The sequence below is a fragment of the Salmo salar genome, chromosome 02 (genome assembly GCF_965601325.2).
Source record: "Salmo salar chromosome 02, fSalSal1, whole genome shotgun sequence".
NCBI lineage: Eukaryota > Metazoa > Chordata > Actinopteri > Salmoniformes > Salmonidae > Salmo > Salmo salar.
Genome location: NC_138292.1, coordinates 67,135,344 through 67,155,604, shown reverse-complemented (window position 1 = coordinate 67,155,604; position 20,261 = coordinate 67,135,344). Strand labels below are relative to the sequence as shown.

The 20,261-nt window shown below is 40.2% G+C and overlaps 2 protein-coding genes across 2 annotated transcripts in view; one reads left to right on the top strand and one right to left on the bottom strand.

The window, feature by feature from the left end:
- Positions 1 to 2,610, bottom strand: part of LOC106590410 (zinc finger protein GLIS2) — a 36,659-nt gene extending 34,049 nt beyond the window's left edge. The window contains exon 1 of the mRNA XM_082966190.1: positions 2,510 to 2,610. The gene's annotated coding sequence lies outside the window, so the exon portion shown is untranslated. The remainder of the gene's footprint in view (positions 1 to 2,509) is intronic.
- On the top strand, positions 742 to 9,769 carry LOC106590423 (transcription factor AP-4). Its single transcript, XM_014181445.3, has 7 exons — positions 742 to 1,074; positions 3,114 to 3,279; positions 4,878 to 4,976; positions 5,256 to 5,429; positions 5,699 to 5,863; positions 6,083 to 6,232; positions 6,430 to 9,769. The coding sequence occupies exons 1-7, from the start codon at positions 992 to 994 to the stop codon at positions 6,586 to 6,588; spliced, it is 996 nt and encodes a 331-aa protein (XP_014036920.1). The 5' UTR covers positions 742 to 991; the 3' UTR covers positions 6,589 to 9,769.
- The last annotated feature ends 10,492 nt before the right edge of the window (positions 9,770 to 20,261 follow it).

Below are 20,261 nucleotides of genomic sequence, written 5' to 3'. Positions count from 1 at the left end.
CGAAAAGATTGTGGAGCATATTCCATTGTCCTATATCGCATAATTATAGTTTATACGCCTATACTAATTTGTTTGATAAATGATGGATAATCTGCCTACATGTAGGCATAGACCACTGCAACATTCCCAGATGGGCGTAACACTTTGTGTGATAGCCTCTGGTCTTATGCCATACTAGACCAATAGCCTTCTTACTACAAGCTATACTGGCTATATAGCTTTAACCTGAATAAGAATAGGGTGGCTGTTACATAGGCTACAAGCCATATCGATAATTTACCATGGCTATCATAATTCTACTTAGTAATAGGGTTTTTATTACAGTATAGGCATAACATCAGGACTTTCAAATGTATTTGACCTGATAGGCACTGGCATAAAAACATGTAATCTATTTTTGTTTTTAAAGAATATAATACATTAGAATAGAATATATTGTTGTTTTATAGAATATATGCAAATGTAGTGTTTGTTGTTATTGTACTTGACTTTGGTTTGTTGCCTTGGCCTGGCCTCCTGTTTTCATTTTCTCTTTAGTGTATTTTAAGTGTCTTTATAAGCACCAGTTGGCCGTTCCTTGTTCAATAGGCCCTAATGCTTCTGTCTCAAAGTAGCTCTTTGTTTGTGCGTAGTCTGGTCTGCTATGCAGAGAGAGAAAAAGCTCTTGTGCTCTCCTTGATTCCGACCAGCTGTTTCCCGCCTCGAGACACAGAGATCAGCTGCAAACACACACGTAGTAGAAGGCGGAGGCGCCACACGCACGCAGGGAAATCCGCATCAGCTGGAGCCACACACAGTTAGCTTGGCTAGCCTTTTAGCTGCAACCTCGAACGATCAATAATACTACGCAATACTTAGCTATGTGCAATCGAACATAGTACAGAAGTGTTTTTTTTTTTTTTACGGCAAGGAAATTTGAAAGATTTCCTCCAAACACAGAACAGACTCAAGGGGTTACAGCTGAAGATATCTAACGTTAAGTAGCTAAAGCATGGAATACTTCATGATGCCTACGGAGAAGGCTTTACAACAATTCAAGAAAACGGAGAAGGATGTTATTGGAGGGCTTTGTAGGTGTGTATTGCACAATCACGCTTCCGATAAGATGTGTATTGTGTGTTTTGATTGCAACTGAGTTATCTGCTTACTAACTAGCTAGTAGCCTGTATGTAGCAATCTAGCTACAACAATATTGGCACAACATTGGTTGAAGGAAGCTATGATTTCTTGTTAGCTGTGCGCATATGAGCACATACCCCGAGGGCGGGACGAAAGCAATCATTTACTATTTGTCCTGAAACATTGTAACGGCTAGTGGTATTAATAATGACCGTTGATGGTTTCAGTTGCAGCGAAAAATGTAAATAAATACTTGAAATCGATACATTTTGTATCCAGCTAACACGAACCACGTGGTTACTAATCACACTGCCCGCTGCTGTGTAGCTATCCCGCGCTAGCTTGCGTTCCAGATGTTGTCTACGGTGTTCCTTCCCCAACAGGTCGACAAACATGATGCCGTTATACTTTTTGTGACACAACCTAACAGTATGTGTGTGTTTACGGGCTTTGGGTCACACATGTAGGGAACCTACGAGGTGTAGCGAGTAAATATGCCTGCCGTGGCTAGCCAGCTAGCTCGTGGGTAGCGCGGCCATGCTCGTGTCGTGTTCTGAAATTGGCTAAGCTCTCGAGCTTAGTAGCATGGCCGTGGTGTGTGTTCAACATCCGCAACAGCGTTTAAATAATAAACATCACACCATTCCGTCCATACTAAGTTATATTTAACTACTTGAATGTTATTTATTCATATTTTGTAGAAAGGTCCCGTTTTTGTGAAGTCGACGGTGTAATAGTGTTTCAAATAGGTAGGCAAAAAGCATTGTTCTCCATGTGAAGGGGTGGTCTCGGTGTCACATTTCACCAGGCTACTATGCTAGCTACTTATTTTGGTGAAGGATTTGCACATATTACTAGTTCGTTAGCTACTAAGTTTATATATTCTGGTTCGTTGGTGGGCCGACAACAAGCTTGCTAATTACCATATATACACACCTTAGTGCTAGCTACAATATTTATTTGTAATAAGTCTGCGCACTCAACCAATGTATGTGAGAAGCGCTCGATCAACCAGGGGTTTGTAGCTAAACACGCTTCTAGAATCTTTTGGAGCAGAAACAGAATTTATGAATGAGGGCAGCGTTCAAATCTAGATTGCAGTAGGCTACTCTGTACTAGACTAGGCCCACATCGTCAATGGCTTGGATGCATTCCATCTCAAAAGTATTAGATTTTTGGTTGTCCACTTCACTTATTAACATTGATTTAGGCATATCTAATTTGTTTTGCTTACTGCACTCTTCAGTTGACTAAACAAATAGGTATTGTGAGTCTAAGCATTGTGTGCATAGATAATAGGTCTGCTAACAGGCCTATATTTCCCCCTCTTAAGATGTTGTGTGACAGTTAACTGTCTGTCGCGTTGTGAATGATTTTAAGCCTAGCTTACCCGAGATCTGGTTATTCTACTTCTTTGTGAACCTCGTAGAGCATGGTTTCCCAAACTCTGTCCTGGGCCCCGTTTTGGTATTTACCCTAGCACTACACAGCTGATTCAAATAATCAAAGCTTGAGGAGTTGGTTATTTCAATCAGCTGTGTAGCGCTAGGGGAAAACCAAAATGTGCAGGCGGGCAGGACCAAGTTTGGGGAAATCCTGTTGCAGAGCATTCACTGATGTTATCTCTGGAGGTTATATGGTTTACATATTATTCTGGCTGGGTAAACAGAACAGGGTAGGTTAGCAACCATGAAATGGGTTGAAGGGCAGTGAGTTCAGGGAAACTCCAGGACCTGACCTTATAATAGCCCTAGTCACTAACCCAAGTGAAATGTAGGTGGGGGGTGTTGTTGCAGGGGAGTGGGAAGGAATAGCGCTGTACTACCTGCATGTGCACTGTGTTTTCCACCAAGCTACATCGGCATGATAGGAATTTATAACCATGTAATTTCTAATTAGACGCAGTGAAAAGCAGACTAAACTACAATAAACCTGAATAAAATGTACCTCTTGTCTCCATCTCCCTCTGTCCTTCTCTCCATCTCTCCCTCCAGTCTGGCCAACATCCCGCTCAGCCCGGAGACTGCTCAGGACCAGGAGAGGCGTATCCGCCGGGAGATCGCAAATAGTAACGAGCGGCGCCGCATGCAGAGCATCAACGCAGGGTTCCAGTCGCTGAAAACACTCCTGCCACACACAGACGGCGAGAAACTCAGCAAGGTAGGAGAGCAGGACCATAATCTAGCTAACTGTGTTTGTGTCCATACTAGAGGTCGACCGATTAATCGGAATGGCCAATTTATTAGGGCCGATTTCAAGTTTTCATAACACTCGGTAATCAGTGTTTTGGGACACCGATTATGGCCGATTACATTGCACTCCACAAGGAGACTGCGTGGCAGGCTGACTACCTGTTACGCGAGTGCAGCACAGAGCCAAGGTAAGTTGCTAGCTAGCATTATACTTATCTTATAAAAAACAATCAACCTTAACATAATCACTAGTTAACTACACATGGTTGATGATATTACTAGTTTATCTAACGTGTCCTGCGTTGCATATAATCGATGCGGTGCCTGTTAATTTCTCATCGAATCACAGCCTACTTCACCAAACGGGTGAAGATTTAACAAGCGCATTCGTGAAAAAAGCACTGTCGTTGCACCAATGTACCTAACCATAAACATCAATGCCTTTCTTTAAAATCAATACACAAGTATATATTTTTAAACCTGCATATTTAGTTAATATTGCCTGCTAACATGAATTTCTTTTAACTAGGGAAATTGTGTCACTTCTCTTGCATTCTGTGCAAGCAGAGTCAGGGTATATGCAGCAGTTTGGGCCGCCTGGCTCGTTGCGAACTGTGTGAAGACCGTAATTAATTTGCCAGAATTGTACATAATTATGACATAGCATTGAAGGTTGTGCAATGTAACAGCAATATTTAGACTTAGGGATGCCATCCGTTAGGTAAAATACGGAACGGTTCCGTATTTCACTGAAAGAATAAACGTTTTGTTTTCGAAATGATAGTTTCCGGATTTGACCGTATTAATGACCTAAGGCTCATATTTCTGTGTGTTTTATTATATTATAATTAAGTCTATGATTTGATAGAGCAGTCTGACTGCGCGGTGGTAGGCACCAGCAGGCTCGTAAGCATTCATTCAAACAGCACTTTCCTGCATTTGGCAGCAGCTCTTTGCTGTGCTTCAAGCATTGCGCTGTTTATGACTTCAAGCCTATCAACTCCCGAGATTAGGCTGGCAATACTATAGTGCCTATAAGAACACCCAATAGTCAAAGGTATATGAAATACAAATGGTGTATAGAGAAATAGTCCTATAACTCCGATAATAACTACAACCTAAAACTTCTTACCTGGGAATATTGAAGACTCGTGCTAAAAGGAACCCCAGCTTTCATATGTTCTGAGCAAGGAACTTAAGCGTTAGCTTTTTTATATGGAAAATATTGCACTTTTACTTTCTTCTCCAACACTTTGTTTTTGCATTATTTTAACCAAATTGAACATGTTTAATTTTTTTTTTGAGACTAAATAGATTTTATTGATGTATTATATTAAGTTAAAATAAGTGTTAATTCAGTATTGTTGTAATTGTCATAATTTTATCTATCTCTCGTCCGATTAATCGGTATCGGCTTTTTTTGGTCCTCCAGTAATCGGTATCGACGTTGAAAAATCAAAATCAATCGGTCGACCTCTAGTCCATACCACCCATGGAGGATTCAAGGAAACTGTTTCTGAGAGTATTGATTCTGACCTAACTTTGATATTATTCCTGTCTATTCAGGCTGCCATCCTACAGCAGACGTCAGACTACATCTTCGCTCTGGAGCAGGAGAAGACCCAGCTACTGCAGCAGAACAACCAGCTCAAACGCTTCATACAGGTAACCATTCATACATTTGTATTACCTTCATATAGCCAAGTCTAGCCATAGAATTGAATAAAAATATTGTAACTTGTGACTTTTTTAATATCAGAAATGTATAGTTATTAATTGAACCCAGACAAAAGTACATGAACGTGTAAAGTGATCCATTTAATTTGGGTGTACAGTATAAATACTTTCTCCCTAACAATTACATTGGTGAAATATTAACTGTTCATGGCATGGCCATAGCTAGTTGAAATGCTCCCTCTCACCCTGTCTCCTCTCCTCCTGCAGGAGTTCAGTGGTTCCTCCCCAAAGAGGAGGCGTGGGGCGGAGGAGAAGGATGAAGGGATCGGCTCCCCAGACATTCTGGAGGAGGAGAAAGCCGAGGAGCTGAGGAGAGAGATGTTGGAGCTCAGACAACAGTTGGACAAGGAGCGCTCGGCGAGGATGATACTGGAGGAACAGGTGAGAGAGAAGGATGGTGGGTAGGGAGATGTGGGAGAGACTGGCTAGGGACAACGGGATGAACAGAGGAGTGGGGAGAGGGAGTTAAAAGAAGGGATGGAGAGAAGGTTGAACTGAGAGGTGGTGAGACTGAGGAGAGAGCGGGTGAACCAGTGATGGGGAAGAAGGATACAATGAGCGATTGAGAATGAAAAGAGGGAAGGTAGAGTGAAGAGGAATATAGACATAAAGACTGATCACCCTTCTCCTCCGTGTCTTTGTTCATCCAGGTGCGTTCTCTAGACATGGTGCTGCACCCAGAGAGGCTGAAGGTGATCACCCAGCAGGTCCAGGAGGAGCAGGCTCACATCCAGACCCAGACCTTACTGAGGCTACAGCAGCTCCATGCAGAAACCAGCGCAGAGAGGGACAGACACGCAGCACACAGCCCACAGGTACAGACACACACAGGTTACAGGTGGAGGACACAGACGGAGAGCGAGAGACACACACAATCCACAGATGGGGAAACACACAAACCGTTTTTGAATGGAAGGAATGTGAATGTTTTATTTTCCTTCCTCCTTGTACTCTTTCTCCTAATTTTTCACCTTCTCTCTCTTCTCATTTCTCAAACTCTTCTTATTCTCACCATCTCTCTTCTCCTCCTTTAGGTGCGGTCCCCAGCCCCCACTCACCACCCCACGGTCATCGTCCCCGCCCCCACGCTGACCCCGCACCACGTCACCGTGGTTACCATGAGCCCCGCCTCCAACACCAGCACAGTGTCAACGTCCCGGCAGAACCTGGATACCATCGTACAGGTGAGGGAGAGTGTGTATCCTTGTGCTCTGTAGGGTTTCTATAGTGAAGTTCAGTGTGTCCTTGTGCTCTCTGATGTCTGTAGTGCTATAGTAATGTGTGTGTTTGAGATAGACAGTGAGCGTATGTTTGAGTGTGAGGTGTATAGATAACCCCATTACGTATAGCGTCACTGAATCATATGACCTCTGCCCTCCAGGCCATCCAGCACATCGAACGTACCCAGGAGAGGAGGGGCAGTGCTGAGGAGGAGAGGAGACGAGCAGTCATCGTCAGCCCTGCCCACATCGCCATGGATACCACCGGCTCTGACACGGCCTCCGACAGTGAGGGAGAGGAGGACTGCTCCATGAACTAACACAGAGATACACACACAAATACTGTGTTCTCTATACAGTTTCAGACAGCATGAGCCATGGCTGCTCAATGAACTGTTAGCTACCACACACACCACACACACACACCGAGATATATACACACACAAACCAATACATACTGTATATACACACACACACACAACGTGTTCTCTCCAGACAGTTTGACATCAAGGGAGAGGACTGCTTGATGAACTGTTCGCTGCCACACACACACCGATACAAACACACACTCAGACATCATCTGACTGGTAGAGCGAAACAATGACATTTGTTCTACTAAAATCCATATTCAATCATAAACCAGTGACAAACAAATGGAACACACACACGTTAGCGATACCCACCCACTGTAGAAGACGATCACAAAGATTCCCTCCAGACGCCTGACTACTTTTTGATATAAATGTTTCTTTTTTTGAACCTGTCTTTGGCATTATAATGACTATGGAGTCAGCTTGTAGGTGTGATAAGCTCTGTTCAGATCGTGTGCTTTTAAATCACAGATGAAGAAGTTGGCTCAATCTGGCAGTCTATCAGAAAGGCCGTTCCAGACAAAGCTGCAGCGGAATTCTTTTCAGGCGGAGCGATCGGCGTTACTCGTGCACGTGAGGGCTGCTCAGCCGAGGCGGAGAAAATGGGTATCTGCTCCATTTTGGAAACCTTTCTCCGCCCGATCGCTTCCTGTCTGGAAAGTCTTTAAGACAATAGACAGCGATAGGTTGGCTCTGGCAGAATACAACACAGCTGGTACTTAGCTGGATCCCATCAATCACATGTATGAATGAAACGTACAGAATAACCTGTGTCACTAGCTCTATTAGGGTTATTACATAGAAGCAAGCAGTGGACCATTCTCTTAACGTTTCAAACGTTGTTTTCCATCTTTTCTATAAAAAAAAAAGTTTTCCTAAGTCTCGGGTTTACTTAGAAGAGGATAGTTTCCAATTAGGTCTCTTTTTGATTTTTGTTTATTTCAGTGACTATGCACTAAACATTTTTAGGTATTTATGCAATTCCAATCTACAGTAAATTAGTTTTATAGGTGGGGTAGTGTTGAATATTAGGCAAAAGTTTTTTTTTTTTAAATGACCCCTTCACCCAATATGAATCTATGCACCTCCCAACAAGAGAACATAACATGCATACGGGATTGACGGGCTGGTTGTCTAGCAACAAAACCAATGCATGCGCAACTATGTGGCAAAACAGACAGGATTGGCTAAGATTGTTGACATGTAAATTATATTTTGTCTCTAAATGTTTATCGAAAACATAAATACACTTCTCTCAAATACATTGTTACAGTTGTTGGTTAGCTAGCTAGTGAATTTGAGCCATAGTCAAAACACCTCAAAACAAGACATGGTATCAGTAACGAGCTGAAACGAGACACCTACGATTCCCCACCAGGCAGCTTCTAGGCATTGTTGCAAGCTATCTGACCGTTCAGAATCATAACACCACAGGGCCTCATCGATGCGTGTGCATAATGTTGGTGAAATGCTCAGCCAACCCGTCTGTCAACGTGTCTACAGTCATAACACACATGTAACTACATGCATGCCTACATGCATTGAAGAATGTAGTATTTGTTTCTGATGGTGCTAACAGGGATCGTATGGCCTCTGAGACCCCCAACTTTTACCATTCGATTTTGAAACCCCCTGGGGGCATATCCTAACCCAACGGGTAACGCTCAACTCCTACACAAGCACTGAACTAGAAATATGCCCCAGTCCCTTGCCCCTCGTACCCCTCCATGTTGTCGGTTTGTTTTGGGAACGGGACTGGAATCCCTGTTATTTCTCTGGAAGCCTGGAGTTTCTCACTCACTTCCTATGATATGTTGATATGATGCTAAGGGTCAGGAGTTTTTCCTGAACCATGTTTAAGGCTACAACTAGGGCCATGAGTTTTCCTGTACAGATCTCGTGATCAGGGAAGAACAGGAGTTTCTAGGAATGCTGAATCTGAAATGATGCTGTAAAAACATTCCATTTATTTTGACTTTATTTGAGTTTTCTTGATTCATCCCTCCATGCTCTATTGCCAATTGATGCTGTGTTCGTTTTTTGTCTTCAATGTAATTATTTTTCTGGGATCTCCTTACTTAGTCATTGTCTGCGTACGAAACGGCACCCTATTCCCTACATAGCGCACTGAGGCACTGGCCAAAACTAGTGCACTATTTAGCATATAGTGTTCCATTGTCAACGTAGCCACTGTCTACATGAAGCTCTTCCTGTGTGAGAACTTGGCTCCAGTGGGACATTTGGGGTGACGAAGCTCATTCATTTTGTGATTCAACTTCATAACTGGTTACAATATTATGTCTATTTAGCCTTGTCCCAGATCTGTTTGTGCTCTTGCCCAACTCTGTTGTCATTGTCAAGCCAAAACGCATGACAATTCCATTAGGAGTTGGCAAGAGAGCAGAAACAACCTGTTGTAGGGGAAAATTATAATTTTGTGTGAACTTCAAATCTGGTTAGAATAGTAGCTATACTTACTGACTGCTGCGAGACTGCGTTGTGTCCCAAATGGCACCCTATATAGTGAACTGCTGTTTACCAGGGCCCTGGTATAAAGAGTGCACAAGGTAGGGAATAGGGTTCCATTTGGGACAACGCCAGTATCTTCATTGTCCTTTATGAGATATATTTATCTTTTTGGTTGTTTCTTCTGTTCATTTTTTTTTTTTTTTAATACAGTTTTTATGCTAAAGATGTGTGCATCATATTTCAGCACGGGTGTCCTGAGAAATTGTTGGTTGTTAGATAATCTCTTAATAATCAATAATTAGAGATTATTGATATGAAGCACTTCCCGGTCTGTACTGCCTGAATCAAGGACGGCGACGAAGATTTTTACTATGTTGATCAAGCTCTTTATGCTGTGACTTAAAACCGAACAGCTGTGTTTCTCTCCTTCAAATATGTTCATTTCTCTCATCTCTCTCTGCCTCGCTCTCTCTGCATCCCTCCTTTTGTCCTATTTTTTTAATTACAGACATTTTGTATATTTTTTTATTTCTTTTTTTTGTCAGTCCGGGTCGATGAGAAGCTGTTATATTTTGTTTAAAAAAAAAATGAACTTGTTGGGAAAACAGGCCTTTGTAAAGAAAAAATACAATAAAATTTGTACTTTGTTTTTTAATACATACATGGCGTACATTTTTATTTTGACCTGTTTGAATGACGATGAATTTGTTAAGCTGCCACCTTTTACAATTTTGTTTAAGTATTTAAAGGCCCCAGTGCAATTAAAACATTTGCTATTCCTTACTTTATATACATTACCAGTCAAAAATTGGGATACCTACTCATTCAAGAGTTTTTCCTTATTTTTTACTATTTTCTACATTGTGGAAACAATGGAATCATGTAGTAACCCAAAAAATGTTAAACAAATCAAAATATATTTTAGATTCTTCAAAGTAGCCACCGTTTGCCTTAGTGACAGCTTTGCACACTTGGCATTCTCTCAACCAGCTTCACCTGGAATGCTTTTCCAACAGTCTTGGAGTTCCCACATATGCGGAGCACTTGTTGGCTTCTTTTCCTTTACTGCAGTCCAACTCAACCCAAACCATCTCAATTGGGGTGAGGTCGTGTGATTGTGGAGGCCAGGTCATCTGATGCATCACTCTCCTTGGTAAAATAACCCTTACACTCCCTGGAGGTGTGTTGGGTCATTGTCCTGTTGAAAAACAAATGATAGTCCCACTAAGCACAAACCAGATGGGATGGTGTATCGCTGCATAATGCTGTGGTAGCCATGCTGGTTAAGTGTGCCTTGAATTCTAAATAAATCAGACCATGTCCCCAGCAAAGCACCATCACACCACCATGCTTCACGGTGGGAACCACATATGTGGAGATCATCCGTTCACCTACGCTGTGTCTCACAAAGACACGGCGGTTGGAACCAAAAATCTCATTTGGACTCATTAGACCAAAGGACAGATTTCCACCGGTCTAATGTCCATTTTATTTTATTTTTTATTTCACCTTTATTTAACCAGGTAGGCCAGTTGAGAACAAGTTCTCATTTACAACTGCGACCTGGCCAAGATAAAGCAAAGCAGTGCGACACGAACAACAACACAGAGTTACACATGGAATAAAGAAACGTACAGTCAATAACACAATAGAATTGTCTATATACAGTGTGTGCAAATGAGGTAAAATAAGGGAGGTAAGGCAATAAATAGGCCGTAGTGTCAAAGTAATTACAATTTAGCAATTAAAACTTCTTATGGACAGACGTTCCGCAAGCAGAACGCCTCACCAATATCCAATGGTAGAGCGTGGCACGAAATACAAATTCCTCAAAAATGCTATAACTTCAATTTCTCAAACATATGACTATTTTACACCATTTTAAAGACAAGACTCTCGTTAATCTAACCACATTGTCCGATTTCAAAAAGGCTTTACAGCGAAAGCAAAACATTAGATTATGTCAGGAGAGTACCCTGCCAAAAATAATCGCACAGCCATTTTCAAAGCAAGCATATATGTCACAAAAACCAAAACCACAGCTAAATGCAGCACTAACCTTTGATGATCTTCATCAGATGACACTCATAGGACATTATGTTATACAATACATGCATGTTTTGTTCAATCAAGTTCATATTTATATAAAAAAACAGCTTTTTACATTAGCATGTGATGTTCAGAACTAGCATACCCACCGAAAACTTCTGGTGAATTTACTAAATTACTCACGATAAACGTTGACAAAAAACATAACAATTATTTTAAGAATTATAGATACAGAACTCCTTTATGCAATCGCGGTGTCAGATTTTAAAATAGCTTTTCGGCGAAAGCACATTTTGCAATATTCTGAGTACATAGCTCGGCCATCACAGCTAGCTATTTTGACACCCACCAAGTTTGGGGCTCACCAAACTCAGAATTATTATTAGAAAAATTGGATTACCTTTGCTGTTCTTCGTCAGAATGCACTCCCAGGACTTCTACGTCAACAACAAATGTTGTTTTGGTTCCAAATAATCCATAGTTATATTCAAATAGCTCCGTTTTGTTCGTGCGTTCAGGTCACTATCCGAAGGGTGACACGTGAGTGCATTTCATGACAGAAAATTCAAAATATTCCATTACCGTACTTCGAAGCATGTCAAACGCTGTTTAAAATCAATTTTTATGCTATTTTTCTCGTAAAATAGTGATAATATTCCAACCGGGCGGCGTTGTATTCATTCAAAGGCTGAAAGAAAGAAATTGAGAATTCTCGTGAATGCGCCTCTCAGTCTCACTGTCCCCAGGCTGACCACTCACAAATTCTCCTACTGTTCTTCGCCCAGAGACAGCAGACACCCCATTCCACTTTCTGGCGCCTTCTGAGAGCCAATGGAAGCCTTAGAAAATGTCACGTTACAGCAGAGATGCTGTATTTTTGATAGAGATGCAACAGAAGGACAACAAATTGTCAGACAGGGCACTTCCTGTATGGAATCTTCTCAGGTTTTGGCCTACCATATGAGTTATGTTATACTCACAGACACCATTCAAACAGTTTTAGAAACTTTAGAGTGTTTTCTATCCAAATCTACTAATTATATGCATATTCTAGTTTCTGGGCAGGAGTAGTAACCAGATTAAATCGGGTACGTTTTTTATCCGGCCGTGAAAATACTGCCCCCTATCCCAAACAGGTTTAAACACCGGAGTGATAGATGTGCAGAAGATGAATGTGCAAGTAGAGATACTGGGGTGCAAAGGAGCAAAAACAAATTATAATATGGGGATGAGGTAGTTGGATGGGCTATGTACAGGTGGGCTATGTACAGGTGCAATGATCTGTAAGCTGCTCTGACAGCTGATGCTTAAAGTTAGTGAGGGAGATATGAGTCTCCAGCTTCAGTGATTTTTGCAATTCGTTCCAATCATTGGTGATCATTAGATCATTAGAAAGCAAATTACAGACTCCTCTTTAAATCTGCGTATTCCTCCAAAGCTCAGTTGTCCTGAGTCTGCACTACTCTGCCAGGACCTAGGATCAAGGGAGACACTCAAGTGTTTTAGTACTATATCTCTTGACACAATGATGAAAATAATCATGGCCTCTAAACCTTCAAGCTGCATACTGGAAGCTCTTCCAACAAAACTACTGAAAGAGCTGCTTCCTGTGCTTGACCCTCCTATGTTGAACATAATAAACGGCTCTCTATCCACCAGATGTGTACCAAACTCACTAAAAGTGGCAGTAATAAAGCCTCTCTTGAAAAAGCCAAACCTTGACCCAGAAAATATAAAAAACTATCGGCCTATATTGAATCTCCCATTCCTCTCAAAAATTTTAGAAAAAGCTGTTGCGCAGCAACTCACTGCCTTCCTGAAGACAAACAATGTATAACAAATGCTTCAGTCTGGTTTTAGACCCCATCATAGCACTGAGACTGCACTTGTAAAGGTGGTAAATTACCTTTTAATCGCGTCAGACCGAGGCTCTGCATCTGTCCTCGTGCTCCTAGACCTTAGTGCTGCTTTGATACCATCGATCACCACATTCTTTTGGAGATATTGGAAACCCAAATTGGTCTACACGGACAAGTTCTGGCCTGGTTTAGATCTTATCTGTCGGAAAGATATCAGTTTGTCTCTGTGGATGGTTTGTCAAATCAACTGTAAATTTCGGTGTTCCTCAAGGTTCCGTTTTAGGACCAGTATTGTTTTCACTATATATTTTACCTCTTGAGGATGTCATTCCAAAACATAATGTTAACTTTCACTGCTATGCGGATGACACACAGCTGTACATTTCGATGAAACATGGTGAAGCCCAAAATTGCTCTCGCTGGAAGCCTGTGTTTCAGACATAAGGAAGTGGATGGCTGCAAATGTTCTACTTTTAAACTCGGACAAAACAGCTTGTTCTAGGTCCCAAGAAACAAAGAGGTCTTCTGTTGAATCTGACAATTAATCTTGATGGTTGTACAGTCGTCTCAAATAAAACTGTGAAGGACCTCGGCGTTACTCTGAACCCTGATCTCTCTTGACAAACATTGCTACTTTGAAGAATCTCAAATATAAAATCTATTTTGATTTAACACTTTTGGTTGCTACATGATTCCATGTGTTATGTCATAGTTTTGATGTCTTCACTATTATTCTACAATGTAAAAATAGTAAAAATAAAGAAAAACCCTTGAATGAGTATGTGTGTCCAAACTTTTGACTGGTACTCTATATTTCCACACTGAGGTTGAATAATACTGTGAAAATGATGATAATGCCCTTTAAGTGTAAGATCTGTTTTGAAAAGTCCCTTCCCAGACAGTCCTAGCAACATTCTTGCTTGACTAACAAGGGGAATCCATGAACTAATAGTACAGGTAGGTAGCAATAAAAACGATACTACAAAGTTACAAAATAAGTTAGAGGAAAAACAAAAAGAACTTGAGGAACTTATTCAAGAACGATCTAATGTAATCTATTACAAAAATAAAGCAAACTGGATGGAATATGGAGAAAAATGCACAAAATTCTTCCTGAATCTCCAATACAGGAACGCTAACAAAAATTATTTGTAGAAACTCGTTACTGAAGACGGAGTCATCTATGATTCTGCGAATGATATTTTAAAAGAGGAAGCTAATTATTTTAGGCAATGTTCTCTTTTCCGTCTCATCCTCTCCCACAGAATGAAGATTATGGTAAGGAATTCTTTCCAAATAATATAAAATTGGAAAATTAACAAATGTAGAGAAAGATCAGTGCGAAGGCCAAATTACAGAGGAAGAAATTTTTGAGGCTATTAAATCTATTCAGTTTGGAAAAACCCCTGGGCTTGATGGCATACCGGTAGAGGTATATCAAGTATTTTTTTATATACTAAAAGCTCCATTGTTAGATTGTTTTAACTACTCCTATAGAAATGGTACTGTCAGGTACTCAGCAGGAAGGTCTGATTTCCTTATTATTAAAACAAGACCCAGATGGCAAATATAAAGACCCAGTCAATCTAAAAAAAACTGGAGGCCCCATACACTTCAATGTTGTGATGCAAAAATACTAGTGAAATGCATAGCACTCAGAATTAAAAGGGTTTTATCAGGTATTGTTCATCCTGATCAGACAGGTTTTTTACATGGACGATACATTGGAGATAATATATGACAACTACTAGAAATAATAGAACATCATGAAACATATAAGGAGCCAGGAATGGTATTTATAGTGGATTTTGAAAAGGCATTTGATTAAGTAAGACTGGATTTTATTTATAAATGCCTGGATTTTTTCAATTTCAGTAATTCTCTTATAAAATGGGTAAAAATAATGTATAGCAACCCTAGGTGTAAAATAGTAAATAACGGCTACTTCTCAGAGAGTTTTGAATTGTCAAGAGGAGTTAAACAAGGGTGTCCGCTGTCACTATATCTATTCGTTATGGCCATCGAAATGCTTGCTATTAAAATCAGATCCAATAACAACATTAGAGGATTAGAAATTCAAGGCTTAAAAAAAGGTGTCCATGTATGCCAATGACTCAAGTTTTATATTAAGTCCGCAAGCTAGATCCCTGCAATGTCTCATTGAAGATCTAGATAACTTTTCTGTACTCTCTGGACCTAATTATGATAAGTGTACAATATTACGTATTGGATCTTTAAAAAATACAACTTTTACATTACCCCACAGTTTACCTATAAAATGGGCTGATGGTGAAGTAGACATACTCGGTATTCATATCACAAAATATATAAATAAGCTCTCCACAATGAATTTCAATAGAAAACTTGTAAAAATAGACAAGATCCTGCAACCATGGAGAGGTAAATACCTGTCTATTTATGGAAAAATTGCCCTGATTAACTCCTTAGTCATATCTCAGTTTATTCACATACTTATGGTGCTGCCTACTCCTGATGATTCATTTTTAAAATAATATAAGCAAAAAATATTTTGCTTTATCTGGGACGCTAAACCAGACAAAATAAAGTGTGCCAATCTATATAATGAATATAAATTGGGTGGGTTGAGGTTATTAAATATTAAAGCACTAAACCTCTCTCTAAAAGCTTCTCTCATTCAAAAGTTTTATTTGAACCCTAAATGGTTCTCAAGTAGATTACTAAGAAAAGCTCATCCATTTTTTTAAAATTGCCTTTTTGCCTTTGTGCAGATTGCCATGTCTCCTTTTTGATTAATTGAAAATTATACTTTTTTCAAAGTATCTCTCCTTTTAAAACAAGCATTGCAGAGCTGGCTACAATTTCAATTTCATCCCCCTGAAAAGATAGAACAAATATTACAACAAATATTATGGCTGAACTCAAATGTGCTGGATGATAAAATACCTGTATTTATGGGAAAGAAAAGGGTATTTTGTTCTTAAATGATATTGTAAATTGGAATGGTATCATTATGTCCTTCATGGAGTTATCAGAATTGTACAGGAAGGTCTGCTCAATCCAAGAGTACAACCAATTGATTACAGCACTACCCCAAAAATGGAGGAGACAGGTGGCAGCAGGAGGAGGTAGGGAACAGGTCTGTTTGCCCAATATAAAGGATCAAAACTGGCGGAGGAATAAAAATAGCATAAATAGGAAAGTATACCAGTTTCATTTGAGGACCAGGATGTTGACAACTGTGCCATACAGATTGCAAAGTAGTTGGGTAGAGATTTTAGATGTACCGATTCCATGGTACAGGGTGTATGAGTTGATATATAAAACAACGCAAGATTCAAGACTTCGTGCTTTTCAGTTAAAATTATTATATAGAATTCTTGCCACCAACAAAATGTTGAATATTTGGGGCATAAAGTCATCGAAGCTCTGCAGATTTTGTTGTGAGGATACAGAATCAATAGAGCATTTATTTTGGTATTGCCCTCAGGTTTCTGGTCTCAGGTTCAGGAATGGCTGAAAATGCATAGCATTGATCTAAAATTGACCCTAGAAATAGTACTGTTAGGAAATCTGGAGAGACCGGGTCAGTCAATTACTAATAAACTAATACTCTTAGTAAAAGTATTTATCTTCAACTCACAATCTGTGGATTCTATTCGATTAGATAGATTGAAATGTTACTTTAAACATCACAGCATAAGTTGAAAGATACAGTGAGGGAAAAAAGTATTTGATCCCCTGCTGATTTTGTACGTTTGCCCACTGACAAAGAAATTATCAGTTTATAATTTTAATGGTAGGTTTATTTGAACAGTGAGAGACAGAATAACAACAAAAAAATCCAGAAAAACGGATGTCAAAAATGTTATAAATTGATTTGCATTTTAATGAGGGAAATAAGTATTTGACCCCTCTGCAAAACATGACTTAGTACTTGGTGGCAAAACCCTTGTTGGCAATCATAGAGGTCAGACGTTTCTTGTAGTTGGCCACCAGGTTTGCACACATCTCAGGAGGGGTTTTGTCCCACTCCTCTTTGCAGATCTTCTCCAAGTCATTAAGGTTTCGAGGCTGACGTTTGGCAACTCGAACCTTCAGCTCCCTCCACAGATTTTCTATGGGATTAAGGTCTGGAGACTGGCTAGGCCACTCCAGGACCTTAATGTGCTTCTTCTTGAGCCACTCCTTTGTTGCCTTGGCCGTGTGTTTTGGGTCATTGTCATGCTGGAATACCCATCCACGACCCATTTTCAATGCCCTGGCTGAGGGAAGGAGGTTCTCACCCAGGATTTGACGGTACATGGCCCCGTCCATTGTCCCTTTGATGCGGTGAAGTTGTCCTGTCCCCTTAGCAGAAAAACACCCCCAAAGCATAATGTTTCCACCTCCATGTTTGACGGTGGGGATGTGTTCTTGGGGTCATAGGCAGCATTCCTCCTCCTCCAAACACGGCAAGTTGAGTTGATGCCAAAGAGCTCCATTTTGGTCTCATCTGACCACAACACTTTCACCCAGTTGTCCTCTGAATCATTCAGATGTTCATTGGCAAACTTCAGACGGGCATGTATATGTGCTTTCTTGAGCAGGGGGACCTTGCGGGCGCTGCAGGATTTCAGTCCTTCACGACATAGTGTGTTACCAATTGTTTTCTTGGTGACTATGGTCCCAGCTGCCTTGAGATCATTGACAAGATCCTCCCGTGTAGTTCTGGGCTGATTCCTCACCGTTCTCATGATCATTGCAACTCCACGAGGTGAGATCTTGCATGGAGCCCCAGGCCGAGGGAGATTGACAGTTCTTTTGTGTTTCTTCCATTTGCGAATAATCGAACCAACTGTTGTCACCTTCTCACCAAGCTGCTTGGCGATGGTCTTGTAGCCCATTCCAGCCTTGTGTAGGTCTACAATCTTGTCCCTGACATCTTTGGAGAGCTCTTTGGTCTTGGCCATGGTGGAGAGTTTGGAATCTGATTGATTGATTGCTTCTGTGGACAGGTGTCTTTTATACAGGTAACAAACAGATTAGGAGCACTCCCTTTAAGAGTGTGCTCCTAATCTTAGCACGTTACCTGTATAAAAGACACCTGGGAGCCAGATATCTTTCTGATTGAGAGGGGGTCAAATACTTATTTCCCTCATTAAAATGCAAATCAATTTAGAACATTTTTGACATGCGTTTTTCTGTATTTTTTGTTGTTGTTATTCTGTCTCTCACTGTTCATATAAACCTACCATTAAAATTATAGACTGATCATTTCTTTGTCAGTGGGCAAACGTACAAAATCAGCAGGGGATCAAATACTTTTTTCCCTCACTGTATGTGTTGCGTAGAAACCCGAAGTGGGTGGCCAGCAGAGATAGATGGGATGGGCTGAGGGAAGCTGAGGGATGGGATGTGAAATTGGAGACAAGTGGGAGTGGAGTAGCTGTGTGGGAGATAGAATGATGGTCAAAGATAAAAGTTTAAAAAACTGAGGGGGAGGGTTTTTACAACTAATGCTGGTTTGCCTGAGGCTGATGCCGTGCAGGTGTTTGTACACATGCATATACACACACTCTCATTCAAATAAACACATACAAGAACACACACATATATGTAATAGTGCCAGACATGCACACAAACATATACAGTTGGCATTGCTGTTATGATTTTAGTTGTCCTTGATGTCCTTTGTTTTAAATGTATTATTTTGTTTTATTATTTTTTTTGCATTGTTGTTTGCTGTTTTCTTCTGTCTTTTCCTTTTTTCTCTTTAGTTCATTCTCTTGGTTGTTGGTGCATTGGGGGTTCTTTGGGGGTGGGAAATGGAATTGTATTTTTTATTTTTCTTCTTGTTGTGTGGGGGGGACTGTGGGAGGGGTCTCGAATGGTTGAGGGACAGATATTGGGGAACTGTGGGGGGATCTTGGAGTGTTTTTGGCCTGGTGGTAGATTTGTCAACGTGCCCTTGAGCAGGGCATTGACGCTGCATGCTTCTGTGTGTTGTTCTGAATGGGAATCTGTTGGATGACTGGTATGATGTAGTTGTTCAGCGGCTTCACTGCAAGTATATTGTATGTTTCGGATATTCAATAAATTAAATATATATATATATATATATATATATATATATATATAATAAATTCTTGCTTGAGAAATTGCTCTTCGCAAAGCTATTTTTGTTTATTTTTGAACATTTTAATTAAAAACAATGACAGTAAGGTACTTAATTGTTACCCAGAAATGATTTGATATTGATATAAAAACGGCTGCATTGGACCTTTAAGTACTGTAAATTCGTTAAAGTAAAGTCACCTATTCTAAGTTGATATTTGCCACTTTTGTCCACCAGGTGGTGCTGTTTAAGTGGCTCTAAAGTTCTAGAATCCCCAAGCGTTGGAGCGCTTGGTGAAGTTTCCCCTAGGTACAGTTCTAGGATCAGTGTCGGCTCCCCCAATCCTAACCTTAACCATTGGTGGGGAAAATCAACGTCATTTGTTGAGCAGTTGTTGTTCAGGGTTAACTGCCTTGCTCAAGGGCACAATGGTAGATTTTTCTATCTTGCCAGCTCAGGGATTTAAAGGATATCTAATGCTTGGATAGTTTTATCTGAACCACTGGCTTAATCCTATTATCTAAATAAAATGTTTGGTTTATTTGGAGACATGAATCCAACATATCATCTGTTAACTTGTCGACAACTTAATAGCCTATTTACTGTATTGCAAAAGTGATATTGAATTGTGTTTGGTTGTCAACAAATTCCAGTTTGTCTACAAATTAATAATTTATATGTTGGATTCACGTCTCCATCCCAACCAAGAATCAAAGCCAAAGAATAGGATCAACCCTTACTTCACTCAAAGTGCATTTAAAGTTTGCTTTGATTTGATTTAGTCCTATTGTTCATCCCAGCACCCTGGTGTTAGTCTTATTTAATCTTGTAAAGGTTTAGCGTTACAACTCCGCTAGATTAACGAGGTGGTGGCAGCTAGTTTAAACCATAAACCCAGAAAAGTTATGTCCCATTTCAGTTGTGCAACTGAAATGGGACAAAATACATTATTTATATAATTTAATTATGTTCAGTCTGTTGTACTTTTGAATCAAAATAGAAGTGCACAGACTCAGCAGTATTGCCTCTGTAAGAACAGCTAATCAAATCTCAAATGGAAACGTTTTGCTATACTATAACTCGTTTTTTTATATGGAGAAGTTAGTATCTTTGTTTTAGAATCTGTATCCGCCGGTCTGTCTCATCTTGACCTATTTAACCTTAATTCC